We start from the raw sequence: 16,887 nt of genomic DNA, 5'->3' as shown, positions 1-16,887 counted from the left end.
CAGCATGTCACTACCCTTACTGTAAAGAATTTCTTACTAACCTCTAGTCGTAACTCTACCCTCCTCAAACTTAAAACCATTCCTTCTCATCCTATCATAATAAGCCCTTGTGAAAAGTCCCTTCCCAACTTTCTTGTAGGCCCCTTCAGGTGTATCAGCAAGCCAAAGCGAAACAGTGCAACACTGCGACTCATAATTGCCTAAAGCAGTACTTAAAGGGCCCTCTAAGAAAGAGGGCACCTGTTGTGATAGGACAAGGGGTGATGGTTTTAAACTACGAGAGGGGATACTTAGGCTAGATGTAAGAAAGAAATTTTTTATGATGAGGATGGTGGAACTCTGGCAGAGGTTACCCAGAGAGGTGGCAAATGTGTGATCCCTGCTAACAGTCAAGGTCAGGTTAGACAGGGGTCTGATCAACTTGATCTAGTTGAAGGTGTTCCTGCTCACTGCAGGGCACTTAAGACTACACAGCCTTTAAAGGTCCCTTCCAATCCAAAACACTGTATTAGCCTATGAACTTCTTGGCTGGAGAGCACATTTCAAATCTCTATCTCATTCAACAAACCACTAACACCAGTGAAACAACTCGTCCCCAAGAAAGGGGTTCAGATATCTAATAGGAATGCATCATATCTGTGGAAAGGAATATATCCTGTCTGCTGCAGAATAGCCAAATACCCAAACATCCACATTCCTCTGTTAAAGCTGGAATATGTAGAAGTGTATAAAGAGCTATCAAAATTATGATGAGGTGAAAAGAACAGTCTCTCATACCTAAAAAGCTAATGATGTGTTGTCTCAAGTTTTCATTTCTTCATCAGAGAAATTTTAACTTACACCAGAATACGTTTACAATAAATCCCCAAAGCTGCCATTTCAAATAAATACATTCTAAAAGCTTTCCTAGACACTCAGCATAAATACACATACATGTTACCAGTTAATTTATTCTGCAGAATTGCAACTGTGAAGAAAGACCAAATCAGATAACAGCTCTAGGAGTGACCCTTTTAGCTAGGGATCTCCTCACCCTCTACTCATACTTCAGATTTTTCATTCATATAAAGGAATATCTACAGTATTTCATGAAAAAGCATTGCAGGTGAAGGACTTGTTACAATGGAAGAAATACTAGAAACAAGGTCTGTACAAAATCTACTTACTTCATTGAAAAAATAAGTAACAGCTGAGGAAGCTCCAGGAAAGGAGGAGGGAAGGGAGGAGAAGAGGAAAAATGGACAGTCATCTCCATAGTAACTACCACTATGAAACTCAGGGGAGAAGTTGTCTGAAAGCTGAAAGAAGAATGCTACCAGTGGAAATAGACTGTAATACAACTGGAGGGGGCGGGGGGGGAACTTGCAAATAATTTGCCACATGGTCAGTGATCCTTTAAGCTTTAGTTTATTTTATCAGAGCCAACAACAAATACCAAGAGAGAAAAGCAAGGAATGAAAACACAGAATCAGAACATAATGATGACATGATCATTACTGTACAAATTATTTAACAATAAACATACCATTAAAACACTAAAAATACAAGTGTTCAGGTTAAAAAAAACACCAAATTAGTTTCCTTCAAGAAATCCTGTGCTTCTGGATGAAGCAATGGAAGAAACTAAAGGAAAAGCATTACACCAGCACAAGCCATGGCACACATGTAAAATATCTGGGATTCTTCTGTCAACACAAGAGACCTGAGAAGATAATTACACTGAAAAAGATCTGTGTTTTTTAAATTCAGTTCAGAGCTAGAAAACTCTTACACTGCCAAGCTTCAGCGCTAGTGATGAAGGCTAACCTATTTCTCCCCACTGTCCAGACCATCCCACACTTCTCCTAGCCATCTAAGGAGTCCTGAGACCCACTCCCTACCTGGAACAGCACTTGCTTTGATCTAAGAGGGGATCTTATCAATGATTATAAATATCTAAAGAGCAGGGGTAAAGAAGATGGGACCAGACTCTCTTCAGTGGTGCACACCAACAGCAGAAGGGGCAATGGGAACAAACTAGGACATTGAAAGTTCCACCTAAACATAAAGAAAAACATCTTTACTTTGGGGGTGATTGAAGCACTGGAACAGGCTGCCCAGAGAGGTTGTGGAATCTTCTCTGGAAACTTTCAAAACCTGCCTGGATGTGATACCATGCGACCTGCCTTAGGGGACCCTGCTTCAGCTATAGCAGTCCATTCCTCTGTAACAACACTAAAACCCACACTGTGACCAGTTTTGGTCAATCAGCACATAAGACAACATAATTCCAACCCAGACTGGCTTTTAGTTCAGCACACATACCAAACACTTGGGTCAGAGTTAGAGCAGAAATGATGTTGCATGCAAACAGCCCATGGTAAATCTTCTCAAAATGTTCATATAAAAGAAAACAGATGCTTCCATCACCAGTTTGCTCGAGTATTAGTTACAACACAAACCAGTCCATAGAAAGCTTAGAAGCAAGATCATTGGAGATCTTGTTTAGAGACTGAAGAAGCTACAATACTGCAGCCTATTAAATTATATCCAGTCTACTACAACAGAATGAATCATTTCTTCTGGGAAATCAGCCTCACATCCAAATGTTACACTGAATTAAATATTAGAGGCCCACTATTACTACAAGGTAGAAAGGTCAAGAAACTTCAGACTGTATTTCTCTTCCTGTATCCTTTGTTACCTAATCCTTCAGACAATCATTAAATAGTGGCCTAACTTTATAAAGTTATTACTAAGCTTAGTCTCAACAAACCACTTACTGCCAACTATTACAGCATTTTCTATCTTTATTTCAGGAACAGGTTTCTGCTTTTCCATTCTTGACCTTTTATTCTCATTACAATAATTTTTATCTCTTGAGATCCTTTTAAGATGAATTTTTAATTTTATGCAAGATACTGATTCTGTTTAATTTAATTCTGAAATCTTATCCATATTTGATGGTGCTGAATGTTTAAAGTAATCTCTTCCCCAAAGAAGTCCACTGCATACGCTAGGATGCCTAATTTCTAAGAACCATAATAATAAGATAGAATTACAGTCTTTTAAATTAACTAACAGGAAAACAAAACACAGCATTGCTATGATCTTCAAAGCACTACTACATGCCTTTTTTTCCTTCCTGTCTTTGATTTTAAATTCATTTGGGGGGACATATGAATGAAGTAGTAAGTGGAAAGACATCCATCTGCAATACATGGAAATGTTTGGGTTGGCTTTGGTTTGGCTTTTTTTACCCATTCATTCTACACAATCATGGTAATTGATTCATGGAGTGAGCAGACAAAGCTGCAGGATTTCTCATGGATCTCAGTGTTTGGTCAAGATACAACATTCTACCTACCAGGGTAACCTGAATCAAAGGGGAAAAAAAAAAAGAAAGGAGAAAAAAAATAAGCACAAAGAAAGAAACCCAACACATTACAAGTTAGCTATTTCAAGTTTCTTTAAAAAAAAAAAGTAGAAACCAATCCAGACTCTCCTCAAACTTTTGACAGCTCTGCTGCAAAAAAGTTTTCTGCAGCTCAAACGAAAAAGGATATATCACTAAAACAAAGCAACAAACCAACCACTTAATTTAGCAGACACTTGCCTACTCTTGACCAGGGTTTTTTTGTGCTGCAATAGGGCTCTGCCAGTCTAGTAGCTATGTAGCCACCAGACAAAGAAGATCGCTGTGCTTAGCTCCTCCTCTTTAAGCACACTCCTTTTCATTTGACAAACCTTGACGCTCATCTTGCCACACAGCAAGCCAGCAACAGAGAGTTAAATAGGCAATTAAAAATAAAACATTTTAAAAAGACAAACAGAAAAATGCAGCAGGGGGCCAGCATGGGGCAAAGAGCAGAAGCACATCCAATGGATTGGCCTTGCTGTAGCACACAACCACATTTCTTATGGTGACATGATTGAGACTGCTAGTAGAAAGCTGCTTTATTAATTAAAAGCCTCAAAAGATTCCTAATATGCAATTTCTGGCCAATCCAGCTTTTGCAGCTTAAAACACTACTACTCCCCAGTGGGTTGTGCCTTTCTCCTGTGGCCAGCAACCTTCCAGTTGCAGAACTGAACAAAGTGTCTTCTCCCAGGAGTTCCTCCCATGCTGCTGCTCCTGCAGGGTGAGGGGATATTTCTTCAACCCTATTTTTCTTCTAAACTAAATGAACCTTTTTTTCACTCTTAATGGAGAAAATATTTTGACATTCAAACTCCCCCAATTTGAAGCTTAACAACTATAAAAATCACTCAACCTCCTCCCACACAGCCTTCCTTCTAATGGCCTTTACGATAAAAGATAAGCGCATTTGTGCAGTTGGCAATTCCCTATGTGTATTTCTGGGAAGGGGACCATGTAAATGAGTAGCTACCTGATTAGTAACAGGAAGCAAGCAATGGCCTACTGTCACCAAGGATTAATACACTGTCACATTAACATCTGCTCTTCTCGGGTAAGGTGAGCGACTGTTGCTAAAAAACACAGAGCTGTTTTTGCACACTGTTATTAATTGCCAGTGGTTGCAGTCTTAAGAGTTGCCCATAGAGACATACAAGTGACCAAACATCTTTGGTCTGCTACCTATTGACCTCAACCAAGAATCTCAGCTGGAAATTGGAGCACAGCAAGAAGATGGAGCTACATTGAAGTTGCACTTCTCCTTCAGCAATGACCCTTTTTATGAGGTTTGAAAATGCACCATACCTACTCAGTGAAGACCATCCAACCATAAGAGTTTACCCAGGTGAACATCACCTCTTTTGTTATCTCTCTCCAAAGTACTGAGCTAGTGGCTGCACTCACTTACATGGCAATTAGACAGCAACCCATTACACAATGGATTCAGTGCAGTATCAGAATGCTTAGCTGTTGCCAAATGTTAGAAATAATGCTGACACGCTGAAAGCTTAGGATTAACCCACTGTTTCACCACAGACCTGGTCACTAGTAATACACACAGCTAGGATTAGAACAGGTATTTTCCATTCCTTGAGTGTAAACTCAAACAAATCCAAGTATTTTCACATCCTGAGCTTGTCACTACTGCCACTACCCTCCAAACTCCATTTATTCTGCAAGTAGGGCTTACAATTTTTGGTCTGGTATGGAAACTTCACAGGTACAGCTTTGTGTCTGCATTTCTTCTCAACACAACCAAGCTATCACAGCTGAAACTTGCAGCATCACAAGAGGCAGTTCCATGATTTCTGTTGCAATCTAAGATGCTACACTTGAAAATAAATGGAGATGGGACATTTGCCATTGGCTGCAAATTTGACTATGTACGAAGATTCCTGCAGTCCCCAAAAAGCAAAGGTGTAAACTACTGACAAAACACCTACAGACTACTTGGAAGCATCTGAAGCCTAATGACACCAAGCTGCAGCATTCAAAAGCCTGGTCCATCAAACAAAGTGAGCTTCTGAACAAAACCTGCAGCATTACATTAAATCATCATATTTAGACGAGAACCACAGTCTCTTTTCCCTCATCATGATGCTCTCTTTAGGGCATGTGTGGCTTTTCAGTCAAGTTACGTTACTAGGAACAGGGCTGGAACTGAAAAAAAAAGTATTTGTGATAAACCTGAAGTACTGCTTGGCTAGGGGGTCTACTGTTGTGTTACACAGCTTGCCATGTATGTCTGAAATAAGGAATACTTGGCAGTAAACCCTTCACTGGTCAACAAACAAGCTGGATTTAACTCCTCCACAGATGCGTGTCAGCACCCACCTATCTAAAAGTAACACTAGGAACATCCATGAACTAGTTTTGACCAATGGAAAAGCTGGCATGGAAAAAAAAGAGATGGCTGGCACAGTGAGACACCAGGCAATGCTCACTGCCAGCAAATTCACTCTCCACTCAGCTTGCTATGAGAATTGGCACTTGCTGTTAATCCAGGCACTTGTGCAAATTGTCTCTGAAATGGCAAGAGTTTGGATCAACTATAAATGCAAATTAAAAACACACAAATGCTGCACACACACATGGATCTATCTTCCTATTTCATTTCTATAATGTGACCTGCTCCAGCAGAGGGGAAATTATGCCAGATCACTCCACCAAACTGACCAACCTGAGGGCCAGAAGACTGCCCTGACAGCCAGGAAAAAGAGGGAACTGGGAAACTACTACCTCCACAGTACTGGCCTGCCATAACTGGAAGGTCAAACCAGAGCCATCAACTACTACACAAACCAGAGCCTCCATTCTTACTTGCTTAGCACTCTTTTTGTTTCCATCTCTGGTGTGATGAAAATACAGGTGACAAAAGTCTATGGGGCTGGACATGATCCACCAAGAGGTGCTGAGGGAGCTGACAGGGGGGATCTCCGAGCCCCTTTTCCATCATCTATCAGCAGTCCTGGCTGACTGGGAAAGTTCTACTTGACTGGAGGTTGGCAAATGTGACATCTATTTTTAAGAAAGGCTGTAGAGAGGATCTGGGAAACTACAGACCTGTCAGTTTGAGCTTGGTGCCAGAGAAGGTCATGGACCAGATCACCTTGAAAACCATCATGCAGCCCATCCAGGACAACCAGAGGATGAGGCTCAATCAGCATGAGTTTATGAAAGGCATGACTTCTATGACAAAAGTGACCCACTTAATGAGTGAGGGAAAAGTTGCGGATGTTGTGTACCTGGACTACATTAAAACCTTTGACACAGTTCTCCCACAGCATTCTCTTAGACAAACTGGCTGCCCGTGGTCTGAATAGGCACACTGGGTCAAAGATGAAAAAGATGATGATGACCAAAAAGAAGTGAGGCATGAGGGTTATCTTCATGGAGCACAAGCAGCAGCAAGAATCAAGCCAAAATGGCACAGAGAAGCCCTGTGAAGAGGCTGTCCTCAATGCTACAGAGGAAAAGAAGACATTCTTGGGAAATCCAAGAAAGCTTCCCCATCCTGGGGGTCTGGAAAGATTCCTCCCACCAAATGTGAGGCATGAGGGCTATCTTCACAGAGCATGAGCAGCAGCAAGAATCAAGCCAAAGGGGCCCAGAGATGCCCTGAGAAGTGACAAGTTCAAACACCTCAGGAAACCCTGGTACTTCAAAACTCACTGTATTACACATGCACTTCATTAAGTGTAGCAATCCCTAAAAAACATTTCACTGCATATACCACCAGCTGTAAACCACAGTATTTCAATAAGAGATACTTGTTTTGCAGAGGGGAAAATCCTGACTGGAAGACATGTTACAGCTACAGTGCTTACATGTGTATTCTAGTACATGAGTGCCATTAGATGTACACAGCTGCTTGAGGAAGCCCAGGGGAGAAGACAAGGAGGGCACAATTTCTGCAAACTCAATGAGCTGAGGCACTCAACCCATACTGATCAGATACCATTTCAGGCTCACTCTCACTCTTCCTTCTCCCACATAGCCTTTGTTCACCTGTGCCACAACACTTTTTGCAATCCCAAAATGACCTGGATTGAGGAAACATTACACACTCAGCTAAACAAAAAAAAAACTAAAAGGGAACAAGAAGAAATTAAACCATTTAACATGCTGCAGTACAGCTTAAGAGAAGAAGCAAAGTCTGGCTGCAAAGCAAAAGCTGGGGCAGGAAAAAAGTAGATGAGAGTCTGTGGTGGGTGTATTTGGAAACAAAACAGGAAAGTTCCTCACAGCAACTGCAGCAACAAATGTAGTATTATTTCAACAATTCAGAAAGTATGAAGAACTGAAATGATGTCTTGTCTTAAACAAAAGACAGGAAAACATTTTTCATCTTGGCTTGTGTTTGGGTAGTGGGGTGTTTGTTTTGATTTTAACCCAAGAAGCACCAAAGACATTGAGTCCCATATTACTTGGCCTGTACCACAGCTGCTTCTCAAAGTGTCTGAATTCCCACAGCCCAAAGTTAGCAAATAGTCCTCAAAAAAAATTTCACCCACAATACTCAAATGCAGTTTCACTGGACCAGTGATGGAGCAATCCCCCTTGCTATTGAAACTGGACTGTGCAGGGCACCAGGAGCAGGAACAGAATAGAGGACAAGCCCTTCCATCAGCAGCCTCAAGAGAGAAAGTAAATGCCCCCACAGTTGCACTGGCAGATGCTCCAGCAGCCATGCTGTGAACAAGAGATGAAAACTCACAAAAGTTAACAATAAAGAACTCTGTAAAAAAGCCTCAGTCTGTCTTCCTCTTGATATTACTTTTAATCTTAACCAGCAACTTGAACCTACTCATGGTGTAACTGCATCCAGTTGTGTCAGCATGTCTGAGGCATAAAGGGACAAAGCAAGTGCAGAGGGCAGCAAAAATTCCTTGAGATAACTTGCAAACAACAGTGGCAACAATGTCAAACTTAGACCACTGTCTCCCAGGGTCACATCTACAGTGGATGTCACCTGAATTTCTAAGCAGAAATCATTTTCCAGCTTCCATTGTATCTCATAAAGCCAAAAATACACATACAAGTACTTCTCCCCCGACCAGCAGCAAGAAGTAATAAGCCTTACAAAATTTGAGTATGGAAGAGTACACAAATTTCAACCTGATACACTTGAGAAGCTAAATGGGCATATAAACTACACTTTCCATTTGTTGCTTGAGGGGTAGCAAATGTGGTTACCTGGAGTGGGGGGCACAAGAATAGGAAACAAGGAGGCATCCAGGAAAGCACCACTCTCCCCTCTCCATCAAGCTTCTCAAGGGAATCAAAGTAGCACAGAAAACAGGAACAGTTTTTTTGTTTCAAAGAGAACTTTCTATTACAGTTCATTCTGGTACTAGGATGTGAGGAGTGTGGAGGAAAAAGGTTGAGAAAGCATTTACATTTCTCTTTTAAATGGCATTTTTCAGACAGCCTGTTTTGGTTCTTACTTCACACAGAGGACAACTCCCAGCCTCCTGCATTCTCAGAATATTTTCTACAATACTGAGTCCTACAATACTAATCCCCATTTTGCACATTCAGAATAATTCAGAAGAGTGCAAAACAAGAACCTCACAAGAGTCTGAAAGTATTTATCAGTCACCTACTGCAAACTTGCTTTTCCATGCTTTCCAAAACAACAAGTACAATCCATATGGATGGATGAAGCAGAATTTGCTATATACTCACTGTTAGAAGAAGGACTCCACACTGAAAGTTGCTTTACGGCAGGGCAGTACATGCAACTATACCCAACTGATAACATAATCATAGCCTTAAAGCACAACAGGGACCAAGCAGATAGGCTGTACTTTAATCATAATGTGCCACTGACCTTTTCCTCGAGGGACCTTCTTCAAAATCTGAAGAACTAACATCGTTGCTCGTTGAGGACACTTGCGATGCATCGTCCTTCTCATTCTCCAGCTGTTCTGATCCTGGTCCTAATCCTTTAGATTGGCCATTAGTGAGAAGCCCTGCAAACGTGACAAAGTAGTACACAATATTCAAAACCTGCATTACCAGTGCCAAATGGATTTTACAAAAATTCATGCATGACACTAACAACCGAGAGCTGATGAACAAAGCAACAGTCTTGCAAAGAGATATACTGATAACATTGATTTTGCACAAGAGGTACTTCAATAAAAACCTGCCTGCTTGTGTGCTTCTGATTTGGTTAACTGTGAGGCCCCAATCTCAAATGACCACACTATGGGTGTCAGCAGCAGTATTTATAATCTCGTCACGTCCCTCATTCGAAAAGGGACACAGCTTAGTCAAACTCATCCCTGTTTTACAGAACTCCTATTGACTGACAAAGATGAGATGTAGATGTAGATCAATATAAAATTAAGGTGCCATTTGGTTCAATTTGTTGTCATCTTGTTCTTCATCCTGCTGCTTCCAACTATTAAAATTTATGATCCTTTAAAAAAAACCACATCTGAAATCCCAAGGGAGTGAACATCAAATATAGAAACATCCATTTCTTGACTGTGATTCTTCTGGCTAAGAGTCACTCATCTACTGAAACTCCAGACTGCCAGCAAAAGTACCCATGGCAGGGGATACACAAAGTAGGGGAAATGTCTGTCACAGCTGCCTTCCCTTTTGTGCCTTTACAGAGTCACACAAATGAAAATCAGCATTGGGCCTTTTATAAACATAATGTTTAACAAATTTTTCATATTCTGTAATTTAGTATCACTCTTACAAACAACAGTAGACAGTGAAACCACTCAAGGAAGAAATAAAAGAGCAACATATTCTTTAGTAGGTTTTGGGTTAAGAGGGAGGAAAATTACTGACAATTTTATCAGTTTGGTATTTTCTCGATGGTTTAAGAGCTTATTACCACAGGAGCTGCAATTTTATCCAGGAGAATGCTTTCCCACATCTTCACCAAAACACTTTTGCAAATGGCATAACAAAGCTTCATTTCACAGTTTTATTTCCTCAGAGAAGTGCTAGTAGGACTCCCCCCTCAGCCATTTCAGTCCCCTTTTTGATAATTGCATCTTAGAAAAGAAGACAGGGAGGGGATGGATCCATTCCAATATAAGCCAGGCTGAAAAGCTGGGAGGAGCACTAAACCAGAAACACTAATAATAGCAGTTCAAAACTTTCCACCATGCTACATCAGCACAACAACAGTTCAGACCTCTGTTTTCAGGTAAACCATCATTTAGCACCATCAGTGCACCTAATCATCACATAACCAAGCATTCAGCCAAGCTCAGAGATAGGGAAGGATATCCAGAGCAAGGGTGACGACCACTGTTAGACCTGCCTGCCCTGTACAACCTGCATGTGTGAAGTACTGCACCACACCATCATTGCCTCTCCTGATCACCCCACTCTCAGTCACTCCTGCTCCCTGGAGGCTGCTCTGGTACAAGAGCATGTGGTCTGCAGTCACTTTTGTCCCCACCCATGGCAAGTCAAAACACTTCTCATCAGGAGCTCACACTCAGCCCCTGCTTTGGCCTTCATTATTTTTGCTCTTTTGAGGCAGTTTTGCTGCTTTGGGAAGGTTCCTCCACCCTGGAAAGCTTTGCCATAGCAACTCTGAAAATGGCGGGCACACCAGGTCTCAAACTGCTGCCGTCACTCTTGCCCCCACCCATGGTAAGTCAGAGCTGCCTCTGGCCAGAAGCTCACATTTGTCCCACACAGCAGGGGAGTTGGAGATATCCTTGCTCTCCCTGCACTTTTTGCCTTTGCTCTTTTTGCTCCTTTCCCATGGTTTTGCTGCTTTGGGAAGGTTCTTTCACCTTGCCTCAGCAACTTTGCTGAAATGGCAGCTACACCAAGTTGCCGTCACTCTTGCTCCCACCCACAGTGAGTGAGAGCCACCTCTGGCCAGGAGCTCACCCTCTTCCTGCTCTGAGGTGGGGGAATGACACAGCCTCGCACTCAACGCGGTTTTGCCTTCATTCTTTTTGCTCTTTTGCAACAGGTTAGCGACTTTGAGAAGGTTCCTCCACTCTGGAGCTCTCCGCCTCAGTGACTTCCTGAAGTGGTGGCTTCGTTTCATTCTTCCTACTATGGAGCCCACAAAACTAAAGCACCAATTTTTCCATTAGAATGTCTCTTCTAGGTAGCCAAAGACTGGCAAGGAGACATTAAATGACCCAATTTATGTTTTCAGTCCCCTTTTGTTACAGTCTTGTTGATGCTTCCTTATCATTAGAGACCACAGAATAGCTTAGATTGGATGGGACTCCATCCTACCTACTCTAACCTCCCTGCCATGGGCAGGGACTCCTCTCAACTAGACCTGGTTTCTCAAGGCCTCATCCAATCTGCCCTTGAACATCTCCAGGGAAGGGCATCCACAACCTCCTTGGGTAACCCATTCAGAGTCTCAGCACCCTCGTACTGGAGAACTTTTTCCTAAACTCTAGTCTAAATCTATTCTCCCTCAGCTTAAATCCATCCCCCCCATGTCCTGTTGCTATGTACTCTTATGGAAAGTCCCTCTCTAGCCTTCCTGCAGGTTTCCCTCAGGTATTGGAGGGCAGCTATAAGGTCCCTTTGGAGTCTTCTCTTCTCCAGGCTGAACAACCCCAGCTCCCTCTGCCTGCCTGTCCTCACAGAATCACAGCAAACATCCAGTTGGAAGAGACTTCAAAGATCATCCAGTCCAACCCTCAACTCAGCAATGAAGGGTCAACACTAAACCATGTCCATAAGCACCAGGTCTACACACTGCTTATGTATCTCCAGGGACAGTGCCCTGGGCAGACCATTCCAATGTCTAATAATCCTCTCTGTGAATAATTATTTCCTAATATCCAGCCTGAACCTTTCCTGGTGCAGCTTGAAGCCATTTCCTCTAGTCTTGCCACTTGACACCAAAGAGATGAGGCTGGCCCCCTCCTCACTCCAAGATTAGAGGTGCTCCAGCCCTTTGATCATACTGTGGACCTTCTCTGGATTAACTTCAACATTTCTACATCCTTTTTTATGGTGGGGACAACAGAACCAGATAACCACCAGAACCTGAGTCTCACAAGAGCAGAATAAAGGGTAAGAATCACCTCCCTTGACCTGCTGGCCACACTCCTCTTGATGCAGCCCAGGATATGGTTTGCGTTTTGGGCTGCATGAGTGTACTGCTGGACCATGTTCAGCTTCTTATCAATCAACAACCCCAAGTCTCTTTCTTCTGAGCTACTCTCAACCCACTCTCCATCCAGCCTGTATTTGTGACTGGGGTTGGCCCAAAACAGATGCAGGGCCCTGCACTTCAACTTACTGTACTTCATGCAATTTGCACCGGCCCTCTTCTCAAGCCTGTCATGATCCTTCTGGATGACATCTCTTTCTTAAAGTGTGTCCACTGCACCACACAGTTTGGTGTCATCAGCAAACTTGCTGAGGGTGCACTCAATGCCACTGTCCATGTCACAGACAAAGATGTTAAGGAGCACTGGACCCAGAACAGACCCCTGAGGAACTTCACTTATTACTGATCTTCACCTGGACATCAAGCCATTGATCACAACTCTTCTGAGTACAACCATGTAGCCAGTTCTGTATCCACCAAGTAGTCCATCCATCAAGTCCGTGTCTCTCCATCTCAGAGACAAGGATGTCATTCAGGAAAGTGTCAAATGCCATGCACAAGTTCAGGTAGATGACATCAGTTGTTCTTCCCATATCTACCAGATCCCAAACTGCAACTCAACAAATAATACAAACTCCCGTATCAGCACACGATACTACAACAAGGTTTGTAATGTACCTCGATGATACAGCACAGAATGACAGCATCCCTTCAAATCACTCATAAGGAAATGAAGACAACCTTTTAAAAATCATTAACTAGATGATATTTCTATGCCAAATTCACCCTCGCTAGAAACCCGAATGCCTGAGTTCATTCTTCAGAAAGTTTCAACTTCTGCTTTGCATTTTTCCCATGGAACCACTGCTGATAGACTTTACAATTTTTGAACTCCACAGAAATCTAAATCAAACATATCATTTGAGGTCTGATACTCAGTAACTTAACTCCTATGGCAGAATTTGATTAGGTTTTCCAAAAGCAATATTTGTTCTGGAGACTTGCCATATATAAAACCAAGCAGCCTGAAGTATATGAGTCAAGAAAATCACCTTTCAGGCTGTCAACTTCCACGCACTTGGAAGGCAATTTTTATTCATCTTTTCACCCTGCCAAACCATCAGTTCACTTGGGAGACATGCATGATTTGTGTCCCTTAAGGAAAAATATTGGTTTGTCTACTATTATTCATATTAACTGGAGCCATCCAAAAACACAGGAGTACTGCTGAGAACTGAAGTTAGCTATGGTCAGCTGAAACCAGTTAAAACAAGTGCCCTAGAAGAGAGGCAGAGAACTACCAATGAGAGATACTGATAAATGATGGCTATGGGTGTCATGTTCTACAGGTTTTCAGGGCCAGTATAATTGCAAAATCCACTCTGAAGTGATGAAAGGCACAGACAGCCACAGTCTCCTTCCAAGCACTGGAGAGAAAGCACATGTTGAAGCAGGCTGTTATAAAGTTTATTGCCACTCAATCATTTTTATATCAAATGCGTTCAGCTTGCCCCCAGATACCTCTTCCTTCAAATGCCATTCCTGCTATCTCTAACTGCAATAAACCACGTTCTTTGCTGTGCATCAGTCAGAGGTTATAAAGGGTTTGGAAGCCCCAGGATGAGGTGGGGGACCCCACAGTTGTGCAAAGCAACATTCGGGCACCCTTATCACCTTTAATTAGTTGGCAGCAGTGCAGCTGACAGGACATAAAGGAACATGTGCATGTCAATCCACATGGGTTTGACTCTCCAAAGACAACCAAGTTACAGGAAGCAGCAGGCATTCACATTTCTTAAAAGCCAAGTATTGCACTTGTATACAGATATAAAGACCAAAAAGCAACTGATAAGAAAATACTCATTTGCATAGTTTGGAGAGCTGAACATCTCTTTAATCCCTGCTACTTTGAAGCACCCAGCAAGAGTCAAGGAACCAGCAAACCATCACGAGTCAAATAAAAGCAAAGGGACAAAAAGTTCCACTACAGCTTTCCCAATGCCCTTCAACCTCTAAATCACAATGCTAGCAAGCACTGGCTCATGGCAAAGCCCATGAGCAGTTACCTTCTCAGCTGCCAGGAGGCTGGCAGCAGCTGCCTGCCCTTTGCCCACTAGGCTCATCTCAGCCCCACCTCTCGCTGCCTTCTCGCCTGGCAGCTGTACTCTTGACTAGCCACAATGCCTGAATAACTGGGCAGCAAAATAACAGGGTTGATAAAAATAGACTGCATTTCTGTAATAGAAAGTGTTTGGTTTAAAAGTCTGGTTAGATTTAAAAATGTTTTGGGTTTTTTTTTTAAACTAAACCTCATTAAAATTAAATTTGAAAGCTCAGCAACTTGAATTATACATCAGTGTAGGATTTCACCCAGTAAAATTACTTACATGAAATACTAATTTATATAGAGAGTGAGGTAGTGCACACAGGCTGACAAAGTTTAAAAGGAACTGAAACACCGAATAGCTCTAAGTCACTGAATAAACACTGCTTTAACCAAGTCACTAGTAATGAATTACTTAAGACACAAAGACAGAAACTCAGATATCAACTTACATCTAAGGTTTCTTAAATACACTGTGTCTTGGTTCTAACTGATCAAGACTTTAAAAGAAAAGCCAATTACTAACTCCTAGTAATTAAAAAGGTTAGCTTAAAACTGGACCATGGAGATCTTGACATTTTTAATAACACATATCTTAGCCACAAAAATGTCAACTTACAGTTTTGCTGGATTCTTTTTTAAACTTCTACATACACCACAATAGCAAAATGTGATTTTAGTTACATCCTGCTTAAAATGACAAAACTAAACAATATCCACTTATAAGCTTTTAAATGCATTGAGAAAAAACAGCAGCAAAAAAAATTCACTCTGCTACAAGCCAGGGAAAGCAGAAAAGCCCTTTCTGCCTTCTGCATCCCAGTCATTATTAAAGAGACTTCTGTCACCTCCTTTTTATTTGCCTTCCACACTCTGAACTCTTTCAAATCTATCTGTGGCTATAAATTTGGTTTTTTAAGAAGCACAAAGGGCTCTGCAGTGAGCTGAACTGTACCCTCTAGGGTGGCGCCTGCAGCATGCGGATATCACAGCTTTACAACCTCTGCAGAGCATGCTCCCTCTTGTTCATAAGGTATCTCACTATCCCTTTTGCTTCTTGGCTGTAGCTGTTAACTGAGCAAAGGTCTTGCTATGCCTTCTCCAGCAACAGCCATATCCCTTTCACCAAAAACACAGTGCAAAAAAACAGTTAAATCAGCTTAAGTGAGCTTATTTCTGGGAGCTTGCGCTGACTCAAGTGGATTGCTTCTCACAATAGCCTACCAAGTAAAACTTACTATTCCATTACATGCCAGACAATTTATATGGGTACATACTTGCTAACCTTAACGTTTTTACACATGCTTTTAGCAGCAATCTACAACTTGTATTCTCAAGCCACAATCTATCCCATCTCTGGTCAGCTGGACAGATGGCTGACAGGCACTTAAAGGCCAGGTTCTGAAAGTACCTGAATATATGATGCAGAATCACCATTCCTGGGAACACACCACACAATAAACCACCATGTAAGAGTATATACAGGATGTAAACATAGGAGGAAGACAGCGCCATAAGAGAAGACAGAAAATTGCAAGGGAGGGCTTGGGCTTATTAAATTGGTTTTAAGAACAGATGAGATCACAATTACTGGTATGGTTTTCATTATCAAAATTACTAAATAATCAGGAAACCAAAAGGGAGCATCTGAACAAATCTTAGTACCCCATGGTTGGTTGAACACAGTGGTTGGGTGACAGGACTTTCACAATGTTTCCAAAACAGTATTTCTGCATCACTTACTCTAATGCCAGCCAGGCATCTGAGCAACAACATTTCCATACTTCCATGTTTTTACAGGACAGCAACCCCTATTTCAGTTTGCTGTTTCCCAGTCCAAAGGCAGTTTAGGAGAAGAAACTGTATTTCTAGTCAGTTCTCACAGTGCCTCACAGAGGCAACCCACAAATCCATCATATTAGAAAAATCAGCAGTCAATGCCACACAAACAGAAGCCAAAGCACTGACTGAGCTAAGTAAGGGGGATTTCAAAATGGGATGAACACCTCAAGTCAGTGGGTCTGTACAGTGCAGGGTAGTGAAATACGTAACTCTGCTCCTGGGTACTTCTTCCTGGCCACACAGGAACACCCCCTTCCAAGAGACACTGGGTTTGCCTCCCCCAGGCACACCCCTCCTTGCATCCCTCCCTAATTCCTGCAAGTTGAACCAATCTGGCCTGGTAAAAAGGCCCAGTTTCCAGGGCAATTGGCAAAATAAACAAGCAGAAGTTAGAAGAAGTTTACAAGCGGATCTACTCGAAGCAGCATTCTCACCCTGCTGGGACAACAGTGTTACAATTTATGAAAGCAT

General features: G+C 42.1%; 1 protein-coding gene across 2 annotated transcripts in view; it reads right to left on the bottom strand.

Annotated features, from left to right (window-relative positions):
* The window catches only part of JARID2 (jumonji and AT-rich interaction domain containing 2), a 224,367-nt gene that overhangs the window by 84,925 nt on the left and 122,555 nt on the right, over positions 1–16,887 (bottom strand). For both annotated transcript variants that reach the window (XM_054164323.1, XM_054164324.1), the window contains exon 3: positions 9,231–9,372. In XM_054164323.1, coding sequence (XP_054020298.1) covers positions 9,231–9,372 — 142 coding nt within the window. The remainder of the gene's footprint in view (positions 1–9,230; positions 9,373–16,887) is intronic.

The sequence above is a fragment of the Dryobates pubescens genome, chromosome 9 (assembly GCF_014839835.1).
Source record: "Dryobates pubescens isolate bDryPub1 chromosome 9, bDryPub1.pri, whole genome shotgun sequence".
In the NCBI taxonomy this organism is placed as follows: domain Eukaryota; kingdom Metazoa; phylum Chordata; class Aves; order Piciformes; family Picidae; genus Dryobates; species Dryobates pubescens.
The sequence above is the reverse complement of the archived record's forward strand: the minus strand, read 5'-3'. Positions and strand labels throughout refer to the sequence as shown.